Source organism: Gossypium hirsutum, chromosome D03, assembly GCF_007990345.1.
Source record: "Gossypium hirsutum isolate 1008001.06 chromosome D03, Gossypium_hirsutum_v2.1, whole genome shotgun sequence".
Taxonomy (NCBI): domain Eukaryota; kingdom Viridiplantae; phylum Streptophyta; class Magnoliopsida; order Malvales; family Malvaceae; genus Gossypium; species Gossypium hirsutum.
Window position 1 is genome coordinate 41,251,491 of NC_053439.1, and position 16,022 is coordinate 41,267,512.

The 16,022-nt window shown below is 32.1% G+C and overlaps 1 protein-coding gene across 1 annotated transcript; it reads left to right on the top strand.

The window, feature by feature from the left end:
• Positions 1–12,487: 12,487 nt before the first annotated feature.
• Positions 12,488–14,304, top strand: LOC107949713 (GDSL esterase/lipase At1g06990). The gene is made up of 3 exons (XM_016884456.2): positions 12,488–13,202; positions 13,621–13,882; positions 13,990–14,304. Exons 1-3 carry the CDS (start codon positions 12,546–12,548, stop codon positions 14,181–14,183), a joined length of 1,113 nt encoding a protein of 370 aa, XP_016739945.1. The 5' UTR covers positions 12,488–12,545; the 3' UTR covers positions 14,184–14,304.
• The last annotated feature ends 1,718 nt before the right edge of the window (positions 14,305–16,022 follow it).

Sequence of the window (16,022 nt, forward strand, 5' to 3'; positions counted from 1 at the left end):
AAGGCATTAAAGTCCATCAAACAAAACATAAACTTCAAAAGCAAATACATACCAAATTAACCATTAACACATTTAAGAATTATCATTATAAAAGATCCTATACATGTCATTTATAACCTTGGCCAAAATAACTCAAAATCTACTGAAATTGTTGTTGGATAGTGTAATAGATCTTCGACAAGCTTCCAACTGATCGAGCTTCTGATAATCTACAAAACAAAGGAAAGTAACTACATAAGTAACTAATGCTTAGTAAGCTCGTATCAACTCAAACGTAACTTACCATTTCTTAAGCACATATTATAAAATAAGCATAATATTATTACCAATTCCATAAGCTTAGTAAAATCCTATACAAGCACCATCAAACTCACAAGTTAGTAAGTTCATACATGATATATATGAAATCAACCACATCATAAGTAGATTTCATGTACACATCATGTAACTCATTAACCTGGATCATGAGCCATTATTCAATTGTATACATACCTTTCTATTAACCTTTGCATGCCCATTGAAGCATCTAGAATTACATTAGATACTTGGGAATCCTCACACATAGTGTGCCTTTCCATAGAACCGTAACCTTTCCTTTTAAATAATGCTCACACGAGCTGTGAAATGGGCATGCTCACACGAGCTGTGTGTCAAAATGTTAGCTACACGATGCTGCTCACACGGGCTATAGAGAATCTGTAACAAATGCAGGACCTCAGCCATCGGTAGGACGTTCAAAACCAGCACCTGAAACATGAAATCCCTAATGACATGTCATTCGCATCCTAAAAATTCTTAAACTTTAAACGTGACTATTTATCCGTCAATTACTCAAAGCATCAATATATATTCAAGTCCATTTATAACTAACACGATATAGTAGATAATCAATTTAACAATCATTAATACGATTATAATCCATATGAATTTAACTCAATAACTATAGTCGTAGAAGTAAAATGGGAGACTAATCCAAAGCTTTCGCCTTTCTTTAGTTTAAATTTGGTTGTGGTTTATCTTGATCTAAATAGATAACTACATTCAATTAAATACTTCAATTAATATTAAGCATTCAATTCAATCCATAATTCATATTATCATAAAATTACAAATTTACCCCATATATTTTAACTTTTTCATTAATTGGTCCTTAAGCTCGAAACTTGTAAAAATACCATTTTTACCCTCCATACATGATAGCCAAAATTCTTAGGGACCCATAATAGCCCAATTAAATCATCATTTCTTCAAGTTACCATAATATTTTACTACTTTCATGAATAAGTCCCTAAACCCTAAATTCATCAAAAATCAGTTAACAAAACAAGTTTGTTTAACAACCAAGATTAATAATATATCAATTAACATCACAAGACATTCAAAATCAACTATGGAAAGTCCCTCAACCTTTAACAGTTCTGCAAATTAACCCCCAGGCTAGCTAGATTAATCTAATCTGATTTCAAAAATATTAAAATTACTAAAAACAGAAGCAAAAACCACTTACATGCATAAGAAACATATAATTTTTAACCAAAAATTCGGATAATTCGGTTAATTCAGGTAATTTTTAACCAAAAATAAAAAACATATAATTTTCGGTTAATTCGATTGGTTAAATTTTGGTTCAGTTAATTTTTTTTGAAAAAAATTCGGTTCGGTTAACGGTTAAAAATTTTGAAATGTCAGTTAATTCGGTTAATGTTATTTCGGGTCGGTTAACCGACTGAACACCCCTACCCATGACATTTCCAGAGAACTTTAACCAACACTATACATTTATTCCTTAATTCTTTAACTTCCTGAGCTAAAATTCTAATCGGGTTTTCACTGTAAGATATATCTGGTTGAATTTCAACATTAACAGGAGAAATCACAGGTGAAGGATCAGATTGATACCGATGTAACATGGATACATGAAACACGTTATGTATTTTCTCCTATTTAGATGGTAAAGCTAAACAATAAGCTATTGGCCAATTCTCTCGATGATCTTATATGGCCCGATGAATCGTTGACTAAGCTTTCTTTTTCAGCCAAAACGGAGAACTTTTATCCAAAGCGATACTTTTAAGAATACTTTGTCACCGATTTGAAATTCAATGTTTTTTCTTCTCAAATTTGTATATGATTTCTGACAATCATAAGCAGTTTTCAAACAATCACGAAATACTTTGACTTTTTCTTAGATTTCTCGAATCAAATCAACACTAAATAGTTTTTTCTCACTTAATTCAGTCTAGTAAAATGGAGTTCTACATTTTCGACCATACAAAACTTCATACAACACCATTCTAATACTTTTCTAATAACTATTATTATAGGCAAACTCAACCGAAGGAAGAAATTTCTCCCAGCTACCCTCAAACTCTAAAATACTACAACGAAGCATATCCTCGAGTACCTGTATCACTCACTCAGATTGGCCATCAGTCTATGGATGGAACGCTTTACTAAAATATAGTCAAGTACCCAGAGCTTTTTGTAGTTTAATCCAAAATTGAGAAGTAAACCGTGGATCCCTATTAAAGATAATAGACACTAGTACACCATGCAATCTAACAATCTTAGAAACGTATTGTTCTGCCAACTTCTCAAGTGAATAATCTGTCTGGACTGGAATGAAATGTGCAGATTTAGTCAAACGATCAACAATAACCCAAATAGCATCTTCCTTTTGCGGAGACAAAGGTAACCCTGATACAAAATGCCTCGTAACTCGTTCCTATTTCTACTCTGGAACCATAATAGGCTGTAGCAGTCCAAAGGGTACCTGATGCTCGACTTTAACTTTATGATAAATCAAATGTTTCTATACGAACTCTAAAATTACTCGTTTCATACCTGGCCACCAGTACATTTGTTTCAAATCACCGTACATTTTGTTGCTACCAGGGTGTATTGAATAATTACTGTTGTGAGCTTATTGTAAAATCTTCTGTATAATATCAGAATTTCTTAGAACATAAATTTTGTTTCGAGAAAACAAACTACGATCAGAACTAACATGAAATTCTGAATCAGATGTCTTTTCAATCTGCTCTCGTTTAGCAATAAACTCGGAGTCACTTTTCTGGGCTTCACAAATCTGCTGCAAAATAAACTTTAATAATTACGTATTAAATGATTTCCTCATTCCAATTTTATTTCGATAAAATTTTGACAATTTTACCCCCACTAAAATATTGATAATATTACCCCTGGTAAAATTTGGAGAATATTCATTCAATAGGTCATAACTTAACATGTTCACTATGAACGAATGGTTTATTTTCATTTTTGAGCTTCAAAACAATCCAAAATATAAACTCATTCTTCCATCATTTTTTTAGTAATCTATATAGGATTGTAAATTTCCATTTTTGGAAACCTATATTCATTTCCAAATGATTCCATTTCTCCATTTCAAAAAAAAAACCATTATCATTCCTAAATGTTTCAGATTTCTTGTTTTTAATTCATTTCGTTCATTTTTATTCAAACGCGTAATTCATTTCTAGTTTCAACTAGCTAGTGGAGGGACCGATTGAACATATGTAGTTGAAACTCAAATGATTTATAATTAAGTTCAACCTTTTTCCTATTAATTATAAATTCATGTAGTCATGAATTCATTCCACTATAGTATCTTGACTGAGCTCTCCTCAACGACATACCATTATGAAAACAACTACTCAGTGCTCGTCCAATGACATTGTCATTAGTGTGTTACCCTCAAAGGATATCATTGATCTCTTTGGGATAATATCCGTTCTCCCAATATGATCTTATTGTATCTAATGGTAACCATTACATGTTCTTTCATGAAAAGTCAATCACTATCAAATATTGATCAAGTCATCCATCACAAAGACAGATGACCCATGACCATGTTTGCTTTTCATCAACCATGTAATGCCAATGAGAGGATATCATTTACCCATGTTGTGGACTATGAATTCTACTGTTGTGAATGATGCTACATACTATAGAAGTTGTACACCTAATGCACAAGCTTTCAGTTCCTTATCTATTTGAACTTAGGCTTTTACTTACATCAAGGTGTATGAGTCACGCATATATAGTCTACCATCCACTCAAGATTCAGGTATGCTACACTATGAACATCATAAGTGGATAAATCCATAAACTGATTCAGGATCTATTCTACTTGGGTCTTGTCTAGTGTACTGTCAGTCTAGTCAGTCACATCTATATTCATATCTTTTGGGAGTTATCTGCTCTGATGCTCAAGACAAGGAATCTTCCCAATTGGACTTAATAGGTGACATATTAGTCTTTCAATCGATTTGGTCATTTTCGATTAGACTAAGGACATGTTTAGGTTCGTCTACTAATACAAGTTTTTTTTCATATTACGATCTGACCACGAAATACCACTTAGTATTAGTTAAACATTAGATGACCTAAGAGCAACATTTGCTTCCATTTTGCCTTGTGTGCAAAAACCATGTTAGGACAATAATACAAAGTATATATGTAATCCATGAATACTTTTAATAACCAATCTATTCGAACAAATTACAAGTGTACTTAGACGAAAAAACTACACTCAGGGCATCAGATCCAACTATCTTCCACTTTCCTAGTAAAGTAGATGAGTAATGTTTCGCATTCCTATGGCCCTCCTTATGTTTCCCATAGAACTCTCTAGCTAGTAGAGTATTGGTAAAACAAACCCCAGGGTATGTTCTTAGATGTGTTTTTTGGCTACATCCACTATTCCGTCAAACACTACCATTTCTCTTAATGTGTTTTGCCCTTATGTGATTTATTTTAGGTTTAGCTATATTCGCACACTATTATATTGTCATATATTTTTCGTACCTTATATTTGACCTTCCATAGTGAAGTTAGTAGTGTAACCCTGATTGACACTTATTAATACTATAGACCCATTTGGATAAAAGTACAGTCGAATGTCAATTTCTTCGAATCCCAACACGTTTGGAAGTCAGAATTAGTATATTCAATAGGAGTAAGGTGTCCTCAGACATACACAAGCATATCATCCCTCGTTCACTGTAAATACTTGAGTATATGCTTAACTGCTTGTCAGTTCCTTAGTCTTAGATTTGATATCCACTACAAAACCAATATATGGACGTGTGCATAGCATAGCATACATGAGACTTCCTACTGCCGAAGCATAATGAACCTTTCTCATGTTCTTTCTTTCTTCACATGTCTTAGGATAATCCTTTACAAAGAGATTAAATCTTGATATAGAAGGTTGATTTCCTTTCTTCGAATAGATCATTGCATAATGCTCCAATATGTTTATGTATGAAGCTTGAGATAGTGCTATTATTTTATTTTTTTATCCCTTAGGATTTGAATACATAGAACAAAATTTGCTTCTCTCAAGTCCTTCATGCTAAACTATTGAGTTAACCACAATTTAACCAATGACAATATCCCTACATCATTTCCGATGAGTAGAATGTCATTGACATATAGAACGAGAAAAACCATCTTTCCATCCTCTAAACATTTGTAAACATAAGGTTCATTTACGTTTTACTCAAATCCAAAAGTCTTGATCACTTGATCAAATCTTTGATTCCATGAGCGGGGTGCTTGCTTAAGTCCATATATGGATCTAAGTAGTTTGTAAACTTTATGCTCGTTTCCTTTAGCTATATATCCGGTGGGTTGCATCATGGAGATGCTCTCTTCAAGATAACCGTTCAAAAGCATTTATATTTGCATCAATTTGCCAGATCTCGTAATTGAGAGCTACCACAATAGATAGCAATATGCGGATTGACTTGAGCATAGAAATTAGAGAGAGGGTTTCTTCATAATCGATCCCTTCTTTCTGAGTATAACATTTTGCTACAAGTCTAACCTTATAAGTTTCCATTTTTTCATCAGCATTTCTTTTCCTCTTATAGATTTACTTACACCCTATGGGTTTTATCCCTTCTGGCAAGTCTACAAGTTCCCACACTGAGTTGGAATACATAGAGTCCATCTCAACTTTCATAGCTATTTCCTAGAGCTTGGAATTAACACTCTCAATCGCTTTGTCATATGTAAGTGGGTTATCTTCTTCTTGTTCAAAAGACTCACTGTTAAAAACACTTCTACTAGATTGGAAGAACTCAAGCCTACAAAGTCTTCCAATGCTGCTGATCGATTTTAGGTCTACTATTAGGAGTTAGTTTTGGAATCGTTTCTATAGGGTTTTGTATATTTCTCGAAAGCTCCTCGAGTACCTCTTTACTCCGAGGTTTGAAGCCATTCATGTAACTTTCTCCAAAGAAAGTAGCATGAGTTGACACTATAACAGTTAACTCTTTCGAGTTATAAAATAAACCACCCTTTGTTACCTTTGGATAAAGATGCGAGGAACAAACCTCTTTTGAAACTTGATACATAGAAGACGTCTTTTAAAATAATATTCTTAAAATTATCAAAATAAATATGTATATTTCCCACTACTTTAGCTGACACACTTGTCCTATTTTCGGTCCACAATGATAAGCTCTTATCTCTAAGATCTTTTGTCTCCTCGAAACTTTGTAGAGAAACACAAACATGATTAGTGGCTTCCGAATCAATGACCTAGTGATCTATTGAGTCTTCCATTATACAAGAATCTATTATCAAGAGTTCCATACCATTGCCTTTGGTAGCTAGGCATTCCATTAAACAAGAATCTATTATCAAGAGTTCCATACCATTGCCTTTGGTAGCAAGGCATTCTTTCCACTCTTTATAGTTTGTATTGATGTGCCCTTTCTTACTGTATAAGAAGCATTTAGAGTTAGATAAGTTTGTAGGCTTTTTGGTTCTCTTCTTTTCCACTTGTGGTGACCCAGAAACTTTAGCCTTGCCTTCCTTAGCACATTTTCCCTTCATTTTTTATGAAAGAAACGATGACTATATTCGCTTCTACTCTTCGAACTGGTTGACTGTCGTTCAACATCAACCCATAGGATTGTAACTTCTTCATAAGTTTTGTAAGCATTAGGTTTTTTTTACCAATGTTATATGCGACCCAAAAACTAGCAAAATCCTTTGTCAAGCTTTTGAACACAATTTCAATTTGAGTGTTCTGGTCTAGATTGGCCTTATTGTTCGCAGCCTTAGCAAATTTTCCTATAAGATTGATCATATGGTCTTTGATTAGAGTGCCGGGCTTTTGTTTGGCATTCATCAAGTTAGTTTTGGCAGATTATCGAGCCAAGGCAGCTTGGCCTCCGAACCTATTTTCTAGTTTATCTAGAATCACTTTAGCAATTTTACAACTTTCCAGTTACTTATACAGAGTATTAGTCATGCTCGCCAGCATTTAGCAACGAGCTATCTCATCAGACTCTTCCTAATGTTGTCTAGTCTCAACTTGAGTGGCTGATGGGCACTTATAATCAAGAACTATTTTAAGTTTCTCACAGCTTAGGACAATTATCAGGTTCATTTTCCTTTCCTTATAGTTATTTCCATTCAGTTTATTTTCAGTGAGTATGTTCAATAAGGGAGTTGGTGTCATTCTCGAACTAAAAATAAAACATTCATATACTAATATCTTTGTATTAAGCAAATGTTTGAAAATGTTTTGCTACATCACGATATGCATTAAGATGATGCATGTGTTTTACATTAAACCTTGAAAACATTTGTAAGTCGTTGCAACGATAATTTCTACACCCATTGAATCAAGCTACCCCGGGGTGATCATGATCAACTAGTAAGAACATGGATTTCCATCCAATTAGTACATGAACCTAATTCCTTAGACATTCACATGCACTAATAATAGTGTAACATTTGGCCATCATTCTAACTTAAGCATAGCTCATTAGGGAGTTATTTAACTAAATGATCTTGAGTATATAACCATCAACTTAGCACCTATCGCATCATGCACCACAAATGAGTCATCTTGGGACAATCTTACCAAGTAGTATGCTATAACCATTAACTCAGCGCTTACTGCATCATGCACCACAGGGCCCGATCCATCTATCATATGATCATAAGAAAATTATGCTTACATTCAGGTAGTCTCATCAGTGAAATCTACATGACAACTTCTACATTGGCGTAGGTCCATTTCATCCATATCACAAGAAACCATTGATGGAGGCCGTAGGTCTTGTTTAGAGACCTTCTCCCACTCAATATTTTAAAAATATGCAAGACTTTTAATTTCTGGTTTCAATCATGTATGATCAATATATGCATGGCAAGTGCATGTGACATTCTTTCCTAAACTGTATGACATGCTTATCTCATATATACATGACATGCTATGGAAATTTTATAATATTCATAATAAAAGGTGAAGTCTAGGTGGATTCTTTCCTGGGTATTGTCTATCTCATTAGTTAATATTCGATTATTGCCTTGGTTCATTCTCTATTGCATTCTTAGATAAAATAGTTTAGTAATTTTAGATTAAAACATGATCACTCCAAATTGTCGGCTAAATAATAAGAAGATAGTAATTACTAGTAGTTTTAGTTCTCGTGGATACGATATTCTCTACTCACCATAGCTATACTATTGTTCGATAGGTGTGCTTGCCTTTGTCGTATTTATAGTTAGTTTAGTGGCCATCAGGTATGTTAATAAATATATACATGTAATTAAATTATAATAAATTGATACAATGTGAGAAAATGAACTGAATTGTAAAATGTTAAACAATTACTTGTATTAAGCCCGAATGAACATAGGATAGGATACAATTGGCATGTCAATAGGTTATATCGCGCTTTGTATGAGTCTGGCATGTCAATAGGTTATATCGCGCTTTGTGCGAGTCTGACTTGAGATAGGATGATGATTCCTGATTTATTCCTGTCCACTGAATATACCGGAATCCATCATTTGTTGAAGACTATCGTGTTATATTTCTAGTGTTTCTAGCGTGTTACTGAGGATATATGTAAAGCCTTCGAGCTTGGCACTTGGTGTCGAGGTGTATTCTGGAGAGTGTTAACCTACGGGCTAGGCACTTAGTGTCAAGGCGTGTTCTCGGTTGGTTTGGCTCGTTAGAATGTTTTGGTGTGTTTTGGTGAATAACCGCATACCCATATCCATTTTATTCTATCATAAATGAAAATATTTTACATATTAAAAAAAATAAAATAATTTGTATTGTATTTCTGTTCATATGAAAAACAGACACATGCCATAAATGAACATGTCTAATTTTAACTTAAAAGCCAGTTTTAATGGTTTCTGGATTATGGTTTTATCTCTTTAAAGCTAGATTAAGAAACGCCTTGTTTATACAGTATCTTATAGAAGCACAAGCTAGCAAGTTGGATCGATTACTTTTGCTGACATAAAATGGTAATCTTAGACGGCTAGTTTAATAAATTTAAATGGGATAAATACAATACGATTCATGTGACATATTATTGTGCAACATTTGTATTTAAGTTATTAATGTTTTTGAAATTTGACTTTTTGGTCAACCTTGTGGTTAAGCCCATAACAAAATTTTAACATGATTTTTTTAAATTATTGATATAACAATAATTTTATACATTCTATTATTTTAGTTTTAATTCTAAAAAAATCATAACAATCCCTACAAAAACCATAACTATTTAAAAATAGAAATATATACAAGTTATTAAAATTATTAAAATTTTAAAAAATATATAATTATTTATAAAATTATAAAAATATAAAAATGATTTTTTAAAAAACTCTCTACTAACCCAAATACATTTTTTAATATTTTTAATAATTATCTATTTTTATTCTCATCTACTTTATTTTTTGAATTTTTTTAGTATAAGACTAAATTGACAAATTTTGTACTTACAGAGAGCTAAATTTATTAAATATTTTAGAATTAGGACCAAATTGATAGAATGACTAAATATTGGAGGACTAAATTTATTATTATACTAATAAGAAAAGCCATGTTAGACTTTTGTTATCGACTTAACAACAAAATGACCGAAAAATTTAAATTTTGAAAATATAGTGACTAAATAAAAAAACATTTAGTTGGATGAAAAAAATAGAACACTTTTATAGTTGAGTGACTTATAAATAAATACTTATAACTTCATTTAAACATTGAAAATATTTAATTATAAGTGTTTTTTTTCTTTTTTTTTTGAGTGTAGGAAAATTTAGGATTTAAGGTTTTTGTATTTATTTATGTTATAATTTAATTATATTTAAATAAAATTATCAGTATTTTTTATATATTCTCCATTTTTTTTTGTTTTTGTTTTATTAATAATGATGTATCGTATTGTTGTTCACTAACGTTGCATGTTGCATGAGTCTCATGCACAAAGGATAGATACATCAAATATTATCCTTAAGTTTAATTTATATGGGTTAATAAAGTATTGGGTTAATGGCAAAGTTAAGGCTTTGGAATGTTTGGGATCTCAGGTTTGACTCTAACCTTGTGTAAATATTATAATTAGATACATAGTTTAGATTTTATTTTAGTTTCGGGTAAATTACATAATTGGTCATCTTATTTTAAGGCACTTTTATTTTGGTCACCAAACTAAAATCCTTAAAATTTCGTCACTCAACTTTTTGAGTGCTTTCATTTTAGTCACCCAACCGTTAAATCTCTAACAACGGTTGACTATACATGCCTCATCATGTTTATCGGCAATTCAATAAACAAGTACAATTTGACAAAATTTTAAAGTATTATTTTAGTTTCTACCGCTTTTCACTTTAATCATTAATGTTTTTTACCTCGATAATACTTAAAAAAAAAGATATTTTTTGGGTGACCAAAATGAAAGTGACCAAGAAAGTGGTTGATCAAAATGAAACTGTAAACATGATGTGCCGTGCAAAGTTAATTTCCATTGGAGATTTAATAGTTGGGTGATTAAAATGAAAGCGTCCTAAAAGTTGAGTGAAGGAATTGAAAAGATTTCATTTTGCCTGACCAAAATGAAAGTGCTCTAAAAGTTGGGTAACCATTTGGGTAAATTATCTTTTAGTTTAAGTTTGATCGTAATTCTTAAAAGGCACAATGAATTATTTGACCCTCCTATTTAGACTTGATTATGGGCCAAAGTCGGGGTCGGTTTGGGGACGATGTAGAATTTTAAGCTTACTTTCTAGGCTTGGACCAGCTCGAAAAATGAGCCTAAAATTTCGCCTAAGCACGACCCATATTAAAAATGCTAAACCCAACCTCGACTCGGCTTGACTGTAATAATTTTTTTAAATTATTTTTGTATATAAAAATAAACTTAAAAAAATATAATACATCAAATACACTAAAAATATTAAAATAAAAGTTTCCCAAGAAATTGAAAATACAAAAAATAGTATAAGCATGTGATTCAGGTCAGGCCGAGTTGAACCTGGGCCAAAAAATTTATGCCCGAGGCTCGGTCCGTTTTGAAAACAAGTCTTATTTTTTGTCCAAGCCCATTTTTCGAGCCTATATTTTTACCCAAACCCTCCCACTTTTCGGGCAAGCCTTCAAACCTGAACAGGTGGCTCGGTCCATGATCAAATCTATTCCCACTTTAAAAAAAATCATTTTAGCCCTTTATTTAATTTTTCACCTCTTTTATCCCTTAAACTTGTGTTATTTGTCAAATTACCCCAAAATGGACAGAAAAATTAATGTGTATTAATTTATGCTAACATGGCATACACATGGATTGTCACATGGATGTCATGCCATCATTTAATTAATTTTTAAAAATTAAAAATTTCAAAAAATATTAAAAAAATATTTTTAATATTGTATTTTTAGAAAAACTAATTGTTGATGTGGCATACATGTGGACTGCCACGTCAGAAAAGTTAACAAATGTTAAAATTTCCATCCATTTTGGGGGTGATTTGACAAATAATGCAAGTTGTAAGGTTAAAAGAGAAAAAGAAATTAAATGGGTGATTAAAATGACCTTTTTTTTTATTTGTAACATTGAAGGGTCAAATAAGTCATTATGCCTTATTCAAATGTGTATTGTTTGTATTTTTAATTTCAAGAAAAATAATGTATTTTAAAAAATATTTATTTTTATATTTGAATGAGATATTAGTCTCACTAAGGCAATATTTTTCAGAAGAGGAGAGTAAAACTCTAAAAATAAAGCGAGTAGAATTCATATTCATCACGTACGGGGAATTAAGAAATTTTGGTCTTCAAATCTAAGTCAACATGCTCATGTGCTTCAAATTATCATTAACCATCTTATTTTATTTTTATTTTTGTGCTTACTTTTAAAGAAATATAACTTAGAGATTCATTTTACGTTTTCTTTATGACCATAGTTTCTATTCCAAGTAAGCAAAAGTTAATTAATACCCTAAAAGTACACAATTATAAATCAAGAAAACAAACTAAAATAGAAAATTGCAACAACTTATTTTCTATATTAGTACGCCCCCATTTAACAATCCATTATGAATAAATTTAATTTGGTGCACTTTCAAGAAATGCTTATTTAATAATTTAACTACAAATTTAATATATTTTTATACGGATTATTTGATTTCTTAAAACTTCATATTCACTCGTAATCATATTATTTTTAACTATAAATACTCATCAATTAACAAAGAATTTAAATATGGTTGGGATGGCAACCTCCAAACTCTTCATCATGCTCGCAGTACTCATATGTATGGCTCCAATCAACACTTGCAGCAGCGCCGCCGCTTCTACCGCCTCCATGGCAACAAGACCGCCATCACCAAAGTTTCCAGCCATTTTTGTATTTGGTGATTCAACTGTAGATACAGGCAATAATAACTATGTCAAAACGTTGTTTAAAGCTAACCTGCCGCCGTATGGCGAAAGCTTTCCCGACCACATTCCGACGGGGAGGTTTTCCGACGGAAAACTTGTCCCCGATTTCCTCGCATCGTTTCTAGGGATCAAAGACGATGTCCCGCCGTTCCTGAAACCAAATCTGTCGGAAAATGAGCTCCGAACTGGCGTTACGTTCGCGTCAGCTGGATCAGGATATGATTATTTAACTACTAGGTTATCCAATGCCATCCCAGTTTCAAAACAAGTTGAGATGTTCAAGAGTTACATAAACAAGCTTAAGGGAATTGTTGGAAAAGATAAGGGCAACAACATCATTGGCGAAGCTGTGGTAATCATTAGTGCAGGGACTAATGATTTCGTTTTCAATTTCTATGATATTCCGACCAGACGATTGGAGTTCGACATTGTTGGATACCAACATTTTCTGCTTCAGAAACTAGAAGATTTTCTCAAGGTAATTAATTACACTTCTCACTCACTTAACCTGAGAATCCTCAGGATTTAATTCCTATTAATATAGGCAATTGTGAGAGGCAAAAAGTAAAATAGTAATCATGGAATATAATAATAATGCTTAATGTCATTTAAATGATTAATATTTTCTCATTATAAATTTGAAATTAGGGTTTTATTTTTTATTTTTTAGAATTAGAGTGAAATTTAATTCGAAAAAGAAGAACCTCAAATTAATAGAAAAATATAAATATTAAGGATTAAATTTGATATTAAATCTAATATTTTTTATTCTCAATATCAGTTTTATGATTCACATTCGAACTACATGCTTGTCCTCCTTGTCTCGAAACTCATTATCAAAGCAGAGTCTAACCACTGTGCAGTAGTATCTTATTACTGAATTTATTTATATATAGGAATTGTATGAACTCGGATGCCGAAAAATGATCGTAGCCGGACTGCCTCCCATCGGTTGCTTACCGATTCAAATGACGGCGAAATTTCAAATTCCAACAAATCGAAAATGCTTGGAAGATCAGAACTCGGACGCTGAATCTTATAACAAGAAGCTTGCCAAACTGTTGCCTGAACTACAAGCAAAGCTTCCAGGGAGCAAGCTTGCATATGCAGACGTTTATGAACCATTATTTGACATGATTAATTATCCTCAACAATATGGTAAAGAAGTTCCATCTTTAAATTTGTAAATATGTCAGATGCACGAGTCAATATTTTATAAAAATAAAAAAATTGAATAACATTATTATTTTTTTAATGTGAAACAGGATTTGTAGAAATAAAGAGGGGTTGTTGTGGCACTGGAATCATAGAGGCATTATTCTTGTGCAATGCAATGACTCCAATATGTAGAAATCCTTCAGAATTTTTGTTTTGGGATTGCATTCATCCCTCCCAACAAGCTTATATTTACCTTGCCAATTACATTATCGAGGAAGTTGTTCCTCTCTTTGATAAATGAAATATATATAAATAAGATTATTATTTGGTACATTCTTACGGAATATTTTAGTTTTATAAGTAGACTTCAATTATCGATGTTTGTCTCTTCTTTGAATATATATATATTTTTAATTTGTTAAGTACACTCTTAATGAGATATGTGTTACCTTTTAAGCCTTATTTGTAGAATTTAAAAATTTCGTTCAAAATGTATCAAATAATTTAATATATATGATTTTAATTTTTTATTATTTTATTTGTGTGTATATATTCATACTAATATGTTGTTTTAGTGTTAGCAAAATAATTCATTCAATCTAAATGAGAGCCTCTGAAATTTATATTAAAAAAGTTTAAAGTTTTTTAATTTAGTGTAATGAATTTTTATATAAAAAATTTTGTCGGATTAAGAAAATAAAAGTTTTCTATAATATGAGTAGCTAAAAATCCCAAACAAAATATATTATGAGTTGCTAAATAAAGTAAATTTGCTAAATATTTTTGTTTTAAGTTTCAACGTACCCATCAAGTTTTTATTATGAACAATTAATCTTTTAATCGCACACTACACCAAAACAGGTCTTTTGTGGCGGTCTTAGCGGCGTTTAAACAAAAAACGCCGCAAAAAATAGAGCTTTAGCGGCGCACAGAGACAAACGCAGCAATAAATGATTATTAGTGGCGCAAGAAATAGAAACGCCACAATTGACCTGCAATAGCGGCGATTTTAAATAAACGCCACAATACTTCTTTGCAAAACGGCTCCGTTTTAGGTTACTTTATGACTTTAGTGGCGCTTCCCCAAAAACGCCGCAAAAAAATTGGAATATAGCGGCGTTTTCTGAGAAACGCCGGTAACGATAACGAATTTGAGGAAAAAATCTGAGCAAAACAGTACTGTTTTGTTGTTTCATTTTATTTCTTTAGTGGCGCATTTTAAAAAACGCCAGAAAAGAATGCATTAGCGGCGTTTTCAGGGAAACGCCGATAAAGATATCTAATTTGAGGAAAAAATTTGGACAAAACGCTACCGTTTTATTGCTTCATTTTATTTCCTTAGTGGCGCATTGTAAAAAACGCCGCAAATATTGGGATATAGTGGCGTTATTGGAGAAACGCCGGTAAAGAAATCTAATTTGAGGAAAAATTTTGAGCAAAACGGTACCGTTTTGTTGTTTCCTTTTATGCTTTAGTGGCGAAATGTTAAAAAACGCCGGAAACGGTTCGGATTTAGCGGCGCATATTAAGAAACAGCGGAACTAGACTAAGTAAAACAGCTTCGTTTTATTTCAGGATGTTGATTTAGTGGCGCTTTTAAGTAAACGCTGCAAATATTTCGGCAATACGACATCGTCTGCTTTTCTTCTTTGGTGGAATGTTCATTAAAACGACGCCGCTTTTGATTGTCTCTATTGGTTAGCGGCGTTTTTGGTCAAAACGCCGCAAAAAATGAAATAAAATTTTAGGTTTTAGGGATTAATATTTAAGTTTTATCGTATACTGTTAGGGGTTTTAGGGTTCTGGCACAATATTTATTATTTTAAGATTACAGTTTGTGATCTGGGCTTAGAGTTTAGGTTTAGGGCTTGGAGATTGAGGTTTAAGGTTTAGAGTTTGCATTTCAGCGTTATTATCGGGTTAGAGTTTACGGCTTATAAGATAATGAAATTTACTGTGTTAAGGATTGATGTTTATGTTTTACGATTTAGCGTTAATGATTTAAGGGTTACGATGTAAGGTTTTAGCATTTCGGATTTATGGTTTATACGAGTTTAATATATATATGTTATATGTATATGATGAAACAGTTTAATATTATATACGAGCATTCATTTGTTTGCTAAAAATAGAGCATAAA

Excerpts from the sequence above, each read along its gene's own strand:
- LOC107949713 (XM_016884456.2), top strand. The coding sequence starts at position 12,546 with ATGGTTGGGATGGCAACCTCCAAACTCTTCATCATGCTCGCAGTACTC. Across the intron at positions 13,203-13,620 it reads AACTAGAAGATTTTCTCAAG|GAATTGTATGAACTCGGATG; the intron begins GTAATTAATTAC and ends ATTTATATATAG. Across the intron at positions 13,883-13,989 it reads TAATTATCCTCAACAATATG|GATTTGTAGAAATAAAGAGG; the intron begins GTAAAGAAGTTC and ends AATGTGAAACAG.